Source organism: Camelina sativa, chromosome 11, assembly GCF_000633955.1.
Source record: "Camelina sativa cultivar DH55 chromosome 11, Cs, whole genome shotgun sequence".
Classification (NCBI taxonomy): domain Eukaryota; kingdom Viridiplantae; phylum Streptophyta; class Magnoliopsida; order Brassicales; family Brassicaceae; genus Camelina; species Camelina sativa.
This window is the reverse complement of record NC_025695.1, coordinates 34,209,622-34,227,157: the sequence shown is the minus strand read 5'-3', so window position 1 is coordinate 34,227,157 and position 17,536 is coordinate 34,209,622. Positions and strand designations below refer to the sequence as shown.

Here is a 17,536-nt window from a genome sequence, read left to right as displayed (position 1 = left end):
GGGCAGAGTTGTCTTTAAGCGTCTAGAAGGGAAGTTGGTTTTCGAGGGAGTGAGACCGACTTTGGGGAGTCTCGTGATCTCGGCTGTGTAGGCTAGGAAGATGATCGAGAAGGGGCGGGAGGATTATTTGGTTACAATTTCGATGCCGGAGTCAGTGGGGCAGTCTTCTGTTGGATGTATTCGGGTTGTGGAGGAGTTTGAGGATGTGTTCCAGTCGTTGCAAGGGTTACCACCATCTCGGTCTGATCCCTTCACCATAGAGTTGGAACCAGGGACAACATCATTGTCTAAGGTGCCCTACAGGATGGCTCCATCAGAGATGGCAGAGCTTAAGAAGCAGCTGGAGGATTTGTTGAGTAAGGGTTTTATCTGTCCTAGTTGTTCACCGTGGGAAGCACCGGTGCTGTTTGTTAAGAAGAAGGATGGGAGTTTCCGGTTGTCTATCGACTATCGGGGTTTGAACCGGGTCACTATGAAGAACAAGTACCCTCTCCCGAGAATTGATTAGTTGTTGGATCAGTTGAGGGGTGCTACTTGGTTCTCCAAGATTGACTTAGCATCGGGTTATCATCATATTCCAATACATGAGGCAGATGTGAGGAAGACTGCCTTCAGGACGAGATACAGGCATTATGAGTTTGTGGTGGTGCCGTTCGGTTTGACAAACGCGCCAGCTGCGTTTATGAGATTGATGAATAGCGTATTTCAGGAGTTTCTGGACGTGTCAGTCATCATTTTCATCGACGACATCCTGGTATATTCTAAGAGTCCTGAGAAGCATGCAGTACATCTGAGGGCAGTTCTAGAGAAGCTGCGGGGGCAGAAATTGTTTGCTAAGCTGAGTAAGTTCAGTTTCTGGCAGCATGAGATGGGATTCTTAGGCCACATTGTTTCTGTAGAGGGAGTTTCAGTGGATCCCGAGAAGATTCAGGCCATCAGGGAGTGGCCGAGGCCACAAAGTGCCACTGAGATCCGGAGTTTTCTGGGGTTAGCGGGTTACTATAGGAGGTTTGTTCGGGGTGTTGCGAGTATGGCTCAGCTGATGACTAAGCTTACAGGAAAGGAGGTCCCATTTGTGGGGTCACCGGAATGTGAGGCGAGTTTTGTAAGCCTCAAGCAGATGTTGACTACCACGCCGGTGTTAGCACTGCCTGAGCAGAATGAGCCCTACATTGTGTATACATATGCTTCTGGACTGGGGTTGGGTTGTGTGCTTATGCATAAGGGGAAGTTTATAGCCTACGCTTCGCGACAGTTGCGGAAACACGAGGCTAATCATGATTTGGAGATGGCAGCATTGATTTTTGCTCTGAAGATTTGGAGGTCTTATCTGTATGGCGGGAAGGTACAGGTATTTACAGATCACAGGAGTTTGAAGTACATTTTTACTCAGCCAGAGCTGAATTTGAGGCAGAGGCGTTGGATGGAGTTAGTAGCGGATTATGATCTAGACATAGCTTACCATCCTGGTAAGGCTAACCTGATTGCAGATGTTCTGAGTCGGAAGCGGGTGGCTTCGGCTCAGGAGCAGGATATGGAGGCGTTGGTGGGTGAGATTAGTGCATTGAGGTTGTGTGCTATCTCAGAGGAACCTTTGGGTTTGGCGGCAGCTGATCAAGCGGACTTGTTGAGCAGAGTGCGGTTAGCTCAGGAGAGTGATGAGGGGCTGGTGAATGCCTCTAAGGCTGCGGGTTCGGAGTATCAGGTCTCTGCTAATGGTACTATTCTTGTGCATGGTCGGGTCTGTGTGCCCAAGGGTGAGGATTTGAGGCAGGAGATACTGAGAGAGGCTCTTTCGAACAAGTTCTCTATTCATCCAGGAGCAACCAAAATGTACCGTGACCTCAAGCGGTATTATCACTGGGTCGGGATGAACAAGGACGTAGCCGATTGGGTGGCGAAGTGTGACACTTGCCAGCTAGTGAATGCAGAGCATCAGGTTCCTGGTGGATTATTACAGAGTTTACCCATTCCAGAGTGGAAGTGGGATATGATCACGATGGACTTCGTGGTGGGTTTGCCTGTGTCGAGGACGTTTGATGCGATTTGGGTCATTGTGGACCATTTGACTAAGTCTGCCCACTTTCTGGCTATTAAGAAAACTGATGGAACAGCGGTTTTGGCCAAGAAGTACGTGAGGAAGATAGTCAGATTGCATGGTGTGCCTGCTAGTATTGTGTCTGAGAGAGATTCCAATTTCACCTCGATGTTCTGGAAGGCGTTTCAGGCAGAGATGGGCACGAAGGTGCATATGAGTACAGCCTATCATCCTTAGACGGACGGTCAGTCGGAGAGGACGATCCAGATTTTGGAGGATTTACTGAGGATGTGCGTGTTGGATTAGGGTGGTCATTGGGCAGATCATTTGAGCTTGGTGGAGTTTTCTTACAACAACTGCTACTAGGCGAGTATTGGTATGGCCCCTTATGAGGCATTGTATGGGAGGCCGTGTCGTACACCGTTACGTTGGACTCAGGTGGGGGAGAGGAGCATTTATGGTGAAGATTTTGTTCAGGAGACCTCGGAGAAGATTCGGGTTCTGAGGCTGAACATGAAGGAGGCTCAGGATCGGCAGAAGAGCTATGCTGATAAGATAAGGAAAGATCTTGAGTTTCAGGTTGGTGATAGAGTGTACCTCAAGATGGCCATGTTACGGGGTCCAAACAGGTCATTGACAGAGACTAAGTTGAGTCCAAGGTACATGGGCCCGTTCAGAGTGGTTGAGCGGGTGGGACTAGTGGCATACCGGCTGGAGTTGCCTGAGGTGATGCGTGCGTTCCACAAGGTATTTCATGTGTCGATGTTGAGGAAGTGTCTTCACGAGGGTGATCGGTTGTTAGCTAAGATTCCTGAGGATCTTCAGCCCAACATGACCTTGGAGGCGAGGCCGTTGAGGGTGCTCGAGAGGAGAGTCAAGGAACTTCGAAAGAAGAAGATTCCTTTGATGAGAGTCTTGTGGGACTGTGATGGAGTAGAGGAGCAGACTTGGGAGCCCGAGGCGAGGCTGAAGGCAAGGTTTAAGAAGTGGTTTGAAAAGTAGGCCGCGACTTGAGCTTTTCTAGTCGGGTCCAAGTTGTAGTCCGTGGCTGGAGCGGGTACGGAGTATTCTAGCCCATCTCTCTTGATAGTTGGTCGCTTAGGGGTGGTTGGTTGTGCGACTAAGTACCAAGATGAGATGGTGCTCGAGATGCGGGTTGATGGCTTGGATTGTTGTATCCTATTTTTCTTATGTATTTTCGTTGAGGTTGTAACGATTATGACAATTTTTGAGATTGATAAGATGAGTATTTTTCTTTATGTTTGACTGATTGTTGTCATGGGAAAAAAGAGAAATAGCTCGGGTTTCTATTTTGGGAAGTTTCCATAAATAGAAAGTTTCCACAAAAAGCAGTTTCTAGAGTTAGAAACTTTCTAAAAAGGGAAATTTTTGTGGAAAATGTTGAGGTAGATCTAGTCAGGAGATACTCGATGGCATCAGACTTGTTCGCTTAAGGCCGTGAGGGCCCAACTCGTGTGATACCGATAGCTCGATGGACTTTGTGGCTAGAGAGTGGTAGTGGTATGTTGCTTCAGATGACGATCCGAGAGCGCTTTAGGGTGACGACCCAAGAGCGGGATATTTGAGACTCCCTGGATACCGTAGCCATGAGCCGGTATGTCTCAAGGGTTTCGACCCGAGAGCGGGGGGAGTGTGTGTGAGTGACTTTCTGGATGTCGTAGCTTAAGGCGGTTGGCCTGATAGCGAGTCTGCATGATTCGTTGGTTGCGACCACGGACGGGAAAAGCACTGAGTTGTGAGCAAATAGTGTCTTTGATGTGAGTATATTGGCTAGAGGGAGACCTCGGGGTTCAGTCGGAGGTGTGCGGGCTGTTGTGACAGTTGCACGGGAAACCTTGGCTGACGGTGTACAGTCCGATCGGAGGACGTGCGGGCCGTGTTGACGGTGGCACAGAGGTCCTTGACGGATGGACGGTGCTGCGGGATTCGAGGACGAATCCTTGTTGGTGGGGGAGAATTGTAACATCCGCGAACCAAAATCCCAGTTTAGGGGATTGCATCCGTCGATTCATATAGTGCATCGGTCGATGCAGGTTCAGTTTTCTGCGGACGAGTTAAGTTAAACGCTGCGTTTTAGGTTAGGNTGTTGCTAATGTTGAGTTGATAGAACATTGTAGGATGTTGGAACTTGGTTATTGCATTNAAAAACCCTTAAGTCGTGTTTTTGTCTCATTCGACAAGTTCAACCGTTTTGGGAGAAAAAACAGAGAGAAAAGAGGTCTTATCCGTTCTTAAGCGTTTTTGGGAGATACTTGGAAGTTTGTGACGTTTTCCTGTGAGATCTGAGGCTTAGATCGTGGTAGGAACTTTCTAGGAGCATTTTCTTCCTGTAATTGGGTCGGATTTCTTCTCTGGCAAAGGTAAGTGCATGACCATAGCTTATCTAAGCTGGAGATATCTTTGATTTGCTTGTTATGTGTGGTTAGGCTTGTTAGTTTGTTATTTGGGACATTGGGAAGTTTTCTTGTGGCTGGGGATCGGGTTTTGTGGTTGTAGGAACGAAGATCCGGTGTGAAGTTTCGGAGGAAAACGATGCTCGGCATTGCATCGGTCGATGCATTTTGTGCGTCGGTCGATGCAAATGCGAGGACGGCGCGTAAAATCTAGGGTTTTCGTGCTATGTCGAGCATGCATCGGTCGATGCAATGGGAGCATCGGTCAATGCATTTTGTGCGTCGGTCGATGCAAATGCGAGGACGGCGCGTAAAATCTAGGGTTTTCATGTTATGGCGAGCATGCATCGGTCGATGCAATGGGAGCATCGGTCGATGCAAGTTAGCCTTACATCGGTCGATGCAGATCTCGTATCGGTCGACGCAACCTCCAACTGGTGTCGGTCGATGCATGTTGGTGTCGGTCGATGCTGAGTCATGGTTTGTTATTGTTGATTGTTGATTGTTTATTGATGGTTAGAGATGTCTTTATTGCTTGTGTGTATAGCCCAGTAGATGGGAGGATTGCCTTACTGAGTGTTTATAAAATACTCATGCATTGCAATTTGTGTTTGTGGTGCAGGTAAAGGCAAAGTGTGATCGTGGAATCAGGGCGATGGGGAGGAGGATGTTCTAGAGACTTGATTGATTGTGGTCTAGCTATTGTTATGTTGCTAATGTTGAGTTGATAGAACATTGTAGGATGTTGGAACTTGGTTATTGCATTGTTGGTTATTGGATTGTTATTGTTAGAATTCTTATTGGTTTAGTGGAATTGTTTTTGTTATCCGCTGTTGTTGATTGTTGCTAGGTTTTATGGGACCCCTAGTGAATTAACATTATTAAAAAAAAAATGGGAAGGGTTGTTTCAAGTTTCTTGAGTTACTTCATAGGAATTAATTACAGAATTAGGCCTTTTTCTCAGTTTCTTATAGATTTAGGACTTATAGTCCAGACTTATAGATTTAGGACTTGTAGTCCAGACTTACAGATTTAGGCCTTTTTAATCAACCAAAAAGACTAAATTATCCTTCTTACATTAATCCTTAACTCTCTCTTTCTCTGCGACCTGCGCCGTGAACAATTGTTTTTTTTTTTNATGTTGGTGTCGGTCGATGCTGAGTCATGGTTTGTTATTGTTGATTGTTGATTGTTTATTGATGGTTAGAGATGTCTTTATTGCTTGTGTGTATAGCCCAGTAGATGGGAGGATTGCCTTACTGAGTGTTTATAAAATACTCATGCATTGCAATTTGTGTTTGTGGTGCAGGTAAAGGCAAAGTGTGATCGTGGAATCAGGGCGATGGGGAGGAGGATGTTCTAGAGACTTGATTGATTGTGGTCTAGCTATTGTTATGTTGCTAATGTTGAGTTGATAGAACATTGTAGGATGTTGGAACTTGGTTATTGCATTGTTGGTTATTGGATTGTTATTGTTAGAATTCTTATTGGTTTAGTGGAATTGTTTTTGTTATCCGCTGTTGTTGATTGTTGCTAGGTTTTATGGGACCCCTAGTGAATTAACATTATTAAAAAAAAAATGGGAAGGGTTGTTTCAAGTTTCTTGAGTTACTTCATAGGAATTAATTACAGAATTAGGCCTTTTTCTCAGTTTCTTATAGATTTAGGACTTATAGTCCAGACTTATAGATTTAGGACTTGTAGTCCAGACTTACAGATTTAGGCCTTTTTAATCAACCAAAAAGACTAAATTATCCTTCTTACATTAATCCTTAACTCTCTCTTTCTCTGCGACCTGCGCCGTGAACAATTGTTTTTTTTTTTTTTCAGATTTTCAAATCTCTGATTAAAGGAGTTGCAGCTATCGATGGTGAGTTCCACCTTGATGATGGTCAGCTAATCGTTGTTAAGCGATTGAACCAATTACCAACTAATTTTTTTTGGATTTATGAATCACAGAACATGTAAAATATTCTTAATTTGGATTAGATTTTAAGATGAATCAGAAGAGTTGCCGAAAAAAGATGAATTGGAAGCTTTTCGGTTCACTAAACAAGATGGTCGGCGGATCTTGGAGGTGGAGTTCCTGGTTTGGAGAAATAGTGAAATACAAACCAACGATGGTGGAGAAATAGACAATCCATAAATGTTTCTGATTGAAGCCCTTGGGTTCTCTAGATAGTATCCTTTAGGGTTTAGTTTTTTTTCATCTAAAACAAATTAGACAAATCCATGAATTTTTAAGATCGGCCGAAGAAAAGAGATTGAGGAGAAGGAAGAAGATGATACATAGATAGAGATAGGGCTAAAAGCATCATTTCCTCTGCCCCTAAAATGCCTAAAACCAAGAGTTTGGACTATAAAACTCAATCTCAAATTTTTGGCCCAACAAAGGCTCATTCCAGTAAACATCCCTACTTTATAGAGTAGGAAACAAATTATATGAACAGTTACTAATATTCATTAGTCCAAACTGAAACCTAACTATAAAACAAAATAGTTTTGAGATTTTAGTTAAAGTCGTTATAGAAAAAAATCTTGAATCTAACTCTTACCTTAATAGTTTCCACCGCACTTTGTAAAAAAGCAAATTCCCAACCAGAAATATAAGATTCCAACGAGTTTTAAAAGTCAAATTTCTAAAAGTCTCACAACAACAAGATTTCGACTTCATTTAAGAAGCGGAAAGCAGACCTTTGACAAAATTTCCAGGACTACGATGAAGTGACCCACAAATTGTTGACGAAACGGCCCACAAATTGTGGGCTTTCTAGACTTATAACTTCCAATAGGACTAAAAGATTATGAAACCAAAATTCATCAATTCATGCTGAAACCTAATTTCGTTATTTTATTATGAAGTAAAGTATAACTCTATCTTATCGTTACCAATTTATTTTCTCACCGTACCTTTTAATTCAAGAATCAGTAAAGATAAAATACGAAGACTAGTATCCACATAAACATTATCTTAGCCACACGAATACGAAGATAAAATCACTATATTAGCTTTAAATTTCTTATGGAAAAAAATCTTTACAAATAACTCTTTATCTTATTTATTCATATTTTCCATCGCACACTTTTACTTTATAAAAGCGTAAATAGCTCCGGAACATAAACAAATGATTTTTCAACAAATTTTGAAATTAAAATTTCCGGAAACACTACACCGACAAAATTTCAAGAATTTCCAATCTTATTTAAATAAGCGGAAAGCAGATCTCCGACAAAATTTCCAAAGCTACAGCGAAGCGGGCCCACGGATTACGGGTTTTCTCAATTTTAAAAAGGAACTAGTGTTACCCGCTCACTTCTTTGCTTCATCTTTCTAGACCACACAATCCCAAATCAACTTCTTAAACTATTTAAGGTTTGCTATTCTCTGAATCTGATTGAAGCTCTTGTCATCTGTATCACAAAACCCTAATTCTACAGTTGCTGTAGCGAAGAACCTTAGCAAACGAAACTGCGCTTCCAATGGTATTATCTTTTTTTCCCCTTTTCCAGGTACACCATTTCTCATGGCAACCCGAAAATCAAAATCTCACATCTCGTTGCAGGATTACTTGAAATCTGTTGCCCCGACTCAGATTTTATCCGAACGAGGATCAAATCTCGTTGTCATCAACCCAGGTTCTTGCTTCCTTCTTCTTCTTCTTCTTCTTCTCTTCGAATTTAGGGTTCTTGAGCTCTATCTAGGGTTTATTGAACTTGTGTTATGGTAGCCCAAATTCTGATTGGTGCTGGTTTTGATTAGGCTCTGCGAATGTAAGAATTGGGTTGGCTATGGATGAGAAGCCTTTCAATGTCCCTAATTGTATTGCTAGATACCACACAGGGAAACCAAATGTTGTTGATCAGGTTTTTGTGAATTTTTGGTTTTCACTTTACGTTTTGTGTTCCTTTTGTTTTCTCTGTCGATTAATGTTGAATGGTGTCTTCTTTGTAAAACCCCAGATGCTTAACACTCAGGTCACGACGAATCAACATGTTGACCGTGAGAGAGCTTACAATACAGTAAGAAAACTATTTGGTTTTGATCTTTGCTGCTTCTGTCACTTTGTTGATTGATTTCTTTTGGTTTCTTACTGAAAGGCGGCATCGCTGTTGAAGATACCGTATCTGGATGAAAGTTCTTCTGGCTCTGCATCACGCAAGGTAAGTAGAATAGTGTGGTGATTGTAAGTGTTTTTGCTTGAATGTTTGTTACAAAAATTGTTCACTTGAGGGAGGTTTAGATTTTTGGAATTTTGAGTAATGTGTGAAAAAACTGATTGTTCTTGCTTTTAACCATTTGAAAGTTTATGCAGATGGGAAGGATCGATGGGTACAATAAACCGAGCACTACAAAGAAAGATACAGTCTTTACTTGGACTGATGTGTATGAGGACGTGCAGATTTCTCCTGTCGCGTCAGGTGTCATTCTAATTTATTATTCTTGTGCTTCAGTTTTCTTCCCTGCCTTACTCTTTTGGTAGACTTTATTAGGATTTGTATCGTAATGGTATTTCTCTGAATACACATAAGCTGGGTGACAATTTTGCAGAAACTTCTGCTGATAAAGGTGAGGCCAGCGCAACTAAAGCTGCTCCTGATGTTATCGATTCTAAAGATGCTAGTGAGAGTAAGCGTAAGTACAAGAAGACGATTTTTGGTGAAGAAGCTATGAAAATATCGCCAAAAGAGCCATATTGCATACGCCATCCTATTCGGAGAGGTCACTTCAATGTTTCGCCACATTATTCAGCACAGCAGGTGCGTTAGTTCCAATATATCTTCCATCTGTCTTTGTAGAAGGGATTTGTTGGCTTCTTATTGGTACTTCTATTTTTTTTTCAGGTTTGCGAGGACTTAACCGCTATCTTGGACTGGGTTCTATTAGAAAAACTACATATTTCTCACAGTGAAAGATTCTCTTTTCATGCTGTTCTTGTTGTCCCGGAAACATTTGACAGCCGCGGTAAACTTGTTATGCCTACTGCAGTCTTATTTTCTCAGTTCCATCTAAATATGATTTGATCGGTGTGAACTAGTATTCTGACTTGGCTTCATGGTATTATCAGAAATTAAGGAAATGTTAACTGTTGTGTTGGGAGGGCTACGCTTTAACTCAGCAGTTGTCCACCAAGAAGGTCTATCCGCTGTTTTTGGGAATGGTTTGTCAACAGCTTGTATTGTGAATATTGGAGCCCAGACTAGTACAGTTGTTTGTATCGAGGTATTATAAGAATACGAGAAAACATCTTTCTGCTGTTATAACTGTTTGATATTCTCTGTATGTTCATGTTATTTGGTTTGTAGGATGGAGTCTCATTGCCAAATACTGAAAAGATTTTACCTTTTGGAGGAGAGGTAAGAAAATATGGATCATTTCTCTTTTTATTTTCTCTTGAACTACATTGATACTAAAAGTTCTTCATCTACATATAAATTTTCAGGATATATGTAGATGCCTTCTATGGATTCAGCGGCATTACCAAAAGTGGCCACAAATCCGAACAGATGTTTTGGCAAAGCCAATCGATTTGCTGATGCTTAATCAACTTAAGGAGTCATATTGTGATATTAGAGTTAGTTGGATTTATCTTCGTGGTTTTATTCTTTTGATAAGGAATATTGAAACTAAGATACTTTTTCCATTCACAGGAAGGAGAAGTGGAAGCTGGTGCAACAGTTCATTCTTATGAGGACGGCATGCCAGCTATGCCTCACAAAACAACTCTCACCTCACTTAATGTAAACAAAAAACAAGATCAAGTCACTATTTTGTTAATGCTTCTTAGTCTTGAAAAGCTTTCCTTTGTTCCTTTCAGGTTCCGCCAATGGGTCTGTTTTATCCTAACCTTTTGGTCCCTGAAGTGTTTCCTCAGCCTCCACGTGAATGGTCAGAGCTAATCTTCTAGTGTCCTTTACTTCGATTTAGTTTGGGAGCAAGAGAACTCATGTTAAACATTTGCTTATTGTTTAGGTTCCAAGACTACGAGAATATGTTGGAGGACACGTGGAACATGGACTTTGGAGGTGGTGGTAATATGGGATTACCAATGTGGGATAGTTTTGCAGTTTCCCCTTCGAAACCAAAGAAAGAAGAGAAGATTGGTCTCGCTGAAGCCATTACAAGCAGCATCCTCTCTGCTGGTATATGTTGTGTGATGCACTCTCCTGCTTTACATAATAAATCAACACCTAACAGAAACCTTTTCCTCTTTTTTTTTGCTGGCTTGTAGGACGCATAGACCTTAGGCGAAAGCTTTTCTCCAGCATTCAATTGGTAGATCCTGAAAACCTTTTTCTTTACACACTCAAGTTTTAGCCATGTAACCTTGTGCTACCTGTAACTGTTCATACCTGAATGTGTTTCTTGGTTACCTTTCTCCTTTGGCTTCTCAGATTGGTGGTGTTGGTTCGACTAAAGGTCTTGTACCAGCTGTGGAAGAAAGGTTTGTTCGTTTCTTAACCAAAAATTCTGTTTTCTAAACATCCAGAAGAAGGCACCACGTTCTTCTATGCACACACCGAACCGTACCTTTTGAAGTAATGTTTGTGTCCTTCTCTCCATTTATACACTGCAGAGTTCTTCGCGCAATACCTCCAACTGAAGCTATCAAGACTGTGGAGGTTCTGCCGTCAAGAACGGACCCAGCTTTCGTAACTTGGAAAGGCGGAGCGGTACGTAGTGCTTTTCTTTCCAACTTTAACTATTATTGACTTTGGGCATGGCACTGAAATGAATTTTGGATAACAGATATTGGGAATTCTGGACTTTGGAAGAGAAGCTTGGATTGAGCGACAGGAATGGATGGAAAATGGGATTCATAAAGGCAGTACAAAGAAGTACAAAGACTCTTTTTACATTGAAGGTCAAGCAATGTACTTCATCAACCCCTAGAGTGTGTATATGCGCTTAAAGCTTTCTCTGTTTTCTTAGCTCAGAATTAATCTTGTTATTTGATATTGTTCAGTTTTTAATTGTCCTAATTCAGACCAGAAAATTTGATATCATAGTCAAAATTAATTTGCTACAATATTTTGTTTATGATGTATTAAAATTACAAGTTATTTATGAATCAACTTTTTCTCACATTCTGTCACATGTTTCTATGATTAATATATATCACATAAAATTGTCAGTAAATTAATATATTTAAATTGATCAAAAAAAAAGTGTACAAAAATTGAATACAAAACTTTGTAGTTTTTTGTCCCACATCGGGAACACGAGAGAGAGGGAGGGAAGAGAAGGGGTTATATAATGAAGATGGGCCTTGTCTTTAAAAATTAAAAAGGGTCGGATGGCTATTTATGCCACGCTCAGCCTGAGTTAAAAGGGCGAGTGCTGTATGGCAAAATCAAGACATATGGCCGACATTATTTCTGGAACAACCCATAGGGTTGGCTCGCTCGGCCGACCCTCCAATTCTCAATTTATAAAACATTATTATTCTTTGATACAGATTAATTAAGAGTTTGTATAATTTATCCGAGGTCCGTTTCAGAACTAGAATGAAAATCGTAAATTCTTAGAAAATTTTGAAATATTCGATTTAGAAATTTATTGCAAGCTTATATTTTGGAAGCTTGTGTTTCCATTTTAATATTCCATCTGTCAGATTTTATAAGATTTTTGGATTAAACACACGAAAAATTAATAAATAACATATTTTATCACATATGAAAATTTAACCAATAAAAAGGAATACTGTAAAAAACATGTCATAAACTATTTTTAAGAATATAGTGCACAACAACTTAAAAAAATCTTATAAAATGGAACAATCAGAAAGCCTAATATATAAAGTTTGATATTAATATTACTTATTAACAATATCGTGACACATGTCAATTATATCATTCAGATTCAGATGTTGACACATGTCAATTCTAAATTTATTAAAAAATTTTAAAATAAAAATTTAAAATCTACCATAATTTTTTTTATATAAAAGTAAAATAGAGAAAAAAAAAATCTAATTTTATTTAAAATCTATACAGAAAAACTTTTGTAAACTTCCAAATGTAAAAAAAAAGTTTTGTTTTTAACAATTTTAAAAATATTAAAAGGTAATTATAAGAAAATTATAAAATTAAACAGCTTTAAAATTTAGAAAAGATCATTATAATGAAATTATGTATATATATATATATATCATAAAATTCGAAATTATAATATTGTTTACTTATTTTAATTTTAAGTTGCTAATTTTACAAGAAAAATAATAACTATTTATATAAGATGAAAAAATGATTCAATGATGACAAAAAAAAATGATTGTGAAAATTATACAATTATTACTGTTTCTAAAAAACCGGAAAATACTCACCTTTACATAAAGAAAAAGATTGTTGAAGTAAAAATAAATAAAAGAAAAATAGATCGTCTCATATAATTTTCACCAATCAAATAATTTATTCAAAAAAAACTGCTATTGTAATATATAAGATATGAGTATGTAAGATTAACGTTGTTGGGCATAATTTTAATCATGTAAATTATAATAGATAAATTCTATTATAATTATGATATATTCTATAAATAATAGAGAATTATGCATTATCTAGAATATTCAGTCAATATCGGCTGTAACGGTAAACATTGAGTCAATACCGGCTAAAACGGGGAACATTGGGTCAATATGGACCGTAACGGTGAGCAATGAGTCAATGCGGGCTGCAACGAGATATGGTTGCCAATATCGTTGAGAAAATATTTGAGTCTATCTCTTGAGGAGAATATTCAAAACGACCTTATCTCATGTAGAGGCGGTGACTCAAGCCAAAATCCCATGAGGATTAGAGTAAAGAGATTTCTCTATAAAAAGAAAGCGATATGAACACAATACAAATCAAGAGCGAGACAAGAGACCAAAAACACAGCCACACGACTGGTGACAGCAGGGAGAGTTTTTACCGAAGCAAGCTCTAGGTTTCACGGCGTACAAGTAAATCAGATGCAAGACCTTAACTCAACACCTAGAACCAATAATCAAACACCCACAACGGAAGACAGAAGACTTGAAACTCCTCGTCAGGAAGAGAACGGCGCAGGAAATACTGAAACAAGGTAGGCACGTGAAAACCTTATTAGAGAAGAAAATTTGGATCAACAAGGAGTTGGCAACACGCCGCGAATGGCAGGAATCGAACATGAGCCATATACCAAGTCATATGAAGCTGCTTACTTGGAAGCTATGATTACAAAACGCTTGGGTGTAGTAGAAGTCATGATTGAACGACTGTAGCTCCACCGATCCGGAAAAAAACTTGCACTCGTATACTGATACACAAGAAAAAAGAGGAGTACAAAATTAAAAATATCCAAAATTATGGTTTTATTTATAGTAATTGCCACTGAATTATTCACAAAAGAGATGTTTAATTGAAATTGAAAAGGATAAAATTGAAATTAAAAAACTTAATTAAAAACTTAACATGCGATTAGAAGAGGATCCGCGTGTTTTCAAAGAATCCGACCCATGAGGAAAAGTATCTGAGACTTCATATTGGGCCTTCGGTCCTACTAACACACACATGCAATTTTCTTATTTCTATTTTTTGAGTAATTAAGTTTGGTTTCGTATACCGGTTTTAATAAATAAGTTTACTTTATTTGCTGTAGTACTACTAATACAGTATTTCCATACGGTATTTCGTATACATTTGATAAAATATTCATTGCAAACAAAAAACGTGTTCATGAATCATGCAATTGCGTTATAAAAATAAATAAAACGTGTATTTTACAGTATATCCATTTTTTACTATTTGAAAAACTTTAACTAAAGACTACATTAATACATTAAATCAATTCAAAAGAGAAAAGATGTAAAAAATTAAGGGTTATAATGGAGCGGGTTAAATTATTAAACATGTGGTAATTTCAAGATTGTTAATAAATTAAAATTAGAATATTTATAAGATAATGATATATAAGAAAATTATATTCTCTTTGAAATTGTTATATTTATGTTTAATAAAAGAATTTAAATAATAATTAATTTTAAAGTATTTAAACTAAATCTGGTTGCTTAGATCGATAGGACTCTTTTGTGTTTCATATATGCTACTGCAGGCACGTGAAAACCTTATTCGAGAAGAAAATTTGAATCACCAAGGAGTTGGCAACACGCCGCGCATGGCAGGAATCGAACATGAGCCATATACCAAGTCATCTGAAACCGCTTACTTGGAAGCTATGATTACAAAACGCTTGGGTGTAGTAGAAGCCATGATTGAACGACTGCCAGGAGTGGCTCCACCGATCCGGAAAAGAACTTGCACTCGTATCTTGATACACCGTTCTCTGATGAAATCGCACTCACTGAGATGCCGAGAAAATTCGTGCTACCAATAATGAAGATGTATGATGGAACATCCGACCCGGATGACCACAGAGCGCAATACAAACAACGAATGTTCACGACGACTATCAAAAAAGAGTGCAGGGAGGCGACTATGTGCAAGAGTTTTGGCTCAAGCCTTACGGGAGCTGCACTTCAGTGGTTTATCAACTTGCCAAACGGTTCAGTAAATTCGTTTGCATCATTGACGGATGTTTTTGTTGAACAATTCGCAAGCAGCAGGAACCTCGAAAAGATAGCAGACGATCTATATGAGGTGCGTCAGAAGAGAGATCCGTAGACTCTAAATGAATCGATTACTTTTACCCAAACAGTTGGCGCTAGAGAGAAGGGAGAGTAAGCTACGTGAGATGACATGAAACGGAAGTGACACGACTAATGCTGACGCGACTATCGCCGCTCAGCTAGAAGCCTTGACTGCCAGGATGAACGAGACAGTGCAGAAGCTGACGCAGATCGAGGTCTATAATGCTAGGCTACGGGAGGAGAACGCTTCGCTGGTGACAACAGGGAGAGTTTTTACTGAAGCAAGCTCTAGATTTCACGGCGTACAAGTAAATCGGATGCAAGACCTTAACTCAACGCCTAGAACCAATAATCAAACACCCACAACGGAAGACAGACGACTGGAAACTCCTCGTCAGGAAGAGAACGGCGGAGGAAACCCTGAAACAAGGCAGGCACGTGAAAACCTTATTCGAGAAGAAAATTTGGATCAACAAGGAGTTGGCAACACGCCGCGCATGGCAGGATTCGAACATAACCATATACAAAGTCATCTGAAGCCGCTTACTTGGAAGCTATGATTACAAAACACTTGGGTGCAGTAGAAGCCATGCTTGAATGACTGCCAGGTGTGGCTCCACCGATCCGGAAAAGCAACTTGCACTAGTATGCTGATACACCGTTCTCTGATGATATCGCACTCACTGAGATGCCGAGAGAATTCGTGCAACCAACAATGAAGATGTATGATGGAACATCCGACCCGGATAACTACATAGCGGAAACAACGAATGTTCACGACGGCTATCCAAAAAGAGTGCAGGGAGGCGACTATGTGCAAGGGTTTTGGCTCAAGCCTTACGGGAGCTGCACTTCAGTGGTTTATCAACTTGCCAAACGGTTCAGTAAATTCGTTTGCATCATTGACGGATGTTTTTGTTGAACAATTCGCAAGCAGCAGGAACCTCGAAAAGACAGCAGACGATCTATATGAGGTGCGACAGAAGAGAGATGAGTCATTACGTGTGCCTATGTGGGACGATTCAACAAGAAGAAGGTGTCAATACCAAGTTGCGACATGTCTACTGCCATATCAGCATTCAAGAGAGGTTTACTCCCAGATGGCGACTTGTACAAAGAGCTAACCAAATATCAATGTAGAACAATGGAGGATGTACTCTCACGTGCATGGGCTCAAATTAAATGGGAAGAAGACTTGGCTTATCGCCAACAGCGTTCACCACAGTTTGATTCCCGCGTGGTGAGAAACGAAACATCGAGTAGGGATGACAAGCCTTACCAAAGACCTAAGGACGAGAATGTTAAGGGTGGAAGAAGGAACACACACCGACCATTGAGTGGAGCAGACGACATGAAACCTAGATCATCAACATGGCCAGATATCAATAACCTTTCAATCTTGCATGCACATTTGGTCGGTGTATTGAAGGAAATGGGTGGAACCGTGAGGTGGTCTCCACAGATGAAAGCACCTGACAACAAACTTGGCACCTCAAAGTGGTGTGAATTCCACAATGATCACGACCACATGACAGAAGATTGCATCACATTGAGGATGGAAGTGAATGAATTATTGAAAAAAGGATACTTGAGAGAATATTTTTCTGACAAAACCCGAAATCGATTGGATAGTGAAAGCAACAAACAAGTCGCAATTACCAACGGTCCGGTTTCACCTCCAAAACATGATCGAGTTATCAATGTTATCTTTAGAGGATCAGAAATAAGCGGGATAACTCATTCAGCTGCAAAGAGAAACACTAGAGCTGTCAAAAACACACAAAGCAAAGGGCAAGCTATGCAAGGCGACATGCCAGCGTGCACAATAACTTTTGCAATGAGTGAGAGTAGCGTATCAACCCCGCATCACGATGCGTTAGTCATACAATTGACAGTGACTAATTTCCTGATGAAGAGGATACTAATCAACAATGGAAGCTCAACCAACATCCTTTATATGCAAGCATATAAAGAGTTGGGTCTCGACGAAGAAGGATTGAGACGAAAATCTATCCAATTAGTGGGATTCAGCGGCGAGGTCAAGCAGAGTGTTGGTTAAGTGACACTTCCAATGCATGATGAGGGAGTTAACAAACACACAAAGTTTTGGTAGTGGACTGTGCTTCAGCTTACAATGCCATTATGGGGCGCCCTTGGATTCACGACATGGGTGCTATTGCATCGACTCTACACCAGGTTATCAAATTTTCCACCCCATGGGGAGTGAAAGAGATAGCAGGGGAACAAGAGAGTTCATGCTCATGTTATCAGACTACCTTAAAGGGTAATGGTCATCAGTTATAGCAATTACAGAAGCCACCGCTGGTACCTCATGGGGAAGAACCAGAGGTGGAACAACTGAATGATATACCATTACTCGAAGACAATCCTGAAAAGAGGGTAAACGTGGGTTTGAAACTCCCAGCAGATATACGGAAAAGGCTAATCGACTTTCTCAAGTCAAACGCGGACTGCTT

General features: G+C 40.1%; 2 protein-coding genes across 4 annotated transcripts; both read left to right on the top strand.

Annotated features, from left to right (window-relative positions):
• Positions 7,759-11,480, top strand: LOC104725109 (actin-related protein 9). Of its 3 annotated transcripts, none has more exons than XM_010443715.2 (18): positions 7,759-7,935; positions 8,016-8,088; positions 8,213-8,316; positions 8,413-8,472; positions 8,551-8,613; positions 8,766-8,871; positions 9,002-9,210; positions 9,295-9,415; positions 9,519-9,673; positions 9,757-9,807; positions 9,894-10,025; positions 10,102-10,191; positions 10,269-10,339; positions 10,424-10,593; positions 10,683-10,726; positions 10,846-10,895; positions 11,028-11,124; positions 11,201-11,480. In XM_010443715.2, exons 1-18 carry the CDS (start codon positions 7,933-7,935, stop codon positions 11,342-11,344), a joined length of 1,743 nt encoding a protein of 580 aa, XP_010442017.1. In that variant the 5' UTR covers positions 7,759-7,932; the 3' UTR covers positions 11,345-11,480. The 3 variants fall into 3 exon arrangements, with proteins under 3 accessions (XP_010442017.1, XP_010442016.1, XP_010442015.1); XM_010443714.2 differs by having other exon boundaries at positions 8,757-8,871; XM_010443713.2 differs by lacking the exon at positions 7,759-7,935 and having other exon boundaries at positions 7,947-8,088.
• Positions 16,204-17,118, top strand: LOC104728627. The gene has a single exon (XM_010447586.1). The coding sequence runs from the start codon at positions 16,204-16,206 to the stop codon at positions 17,116-17,118; it is 915 nt and encodes a 304-aa protein (XP_010445888.1).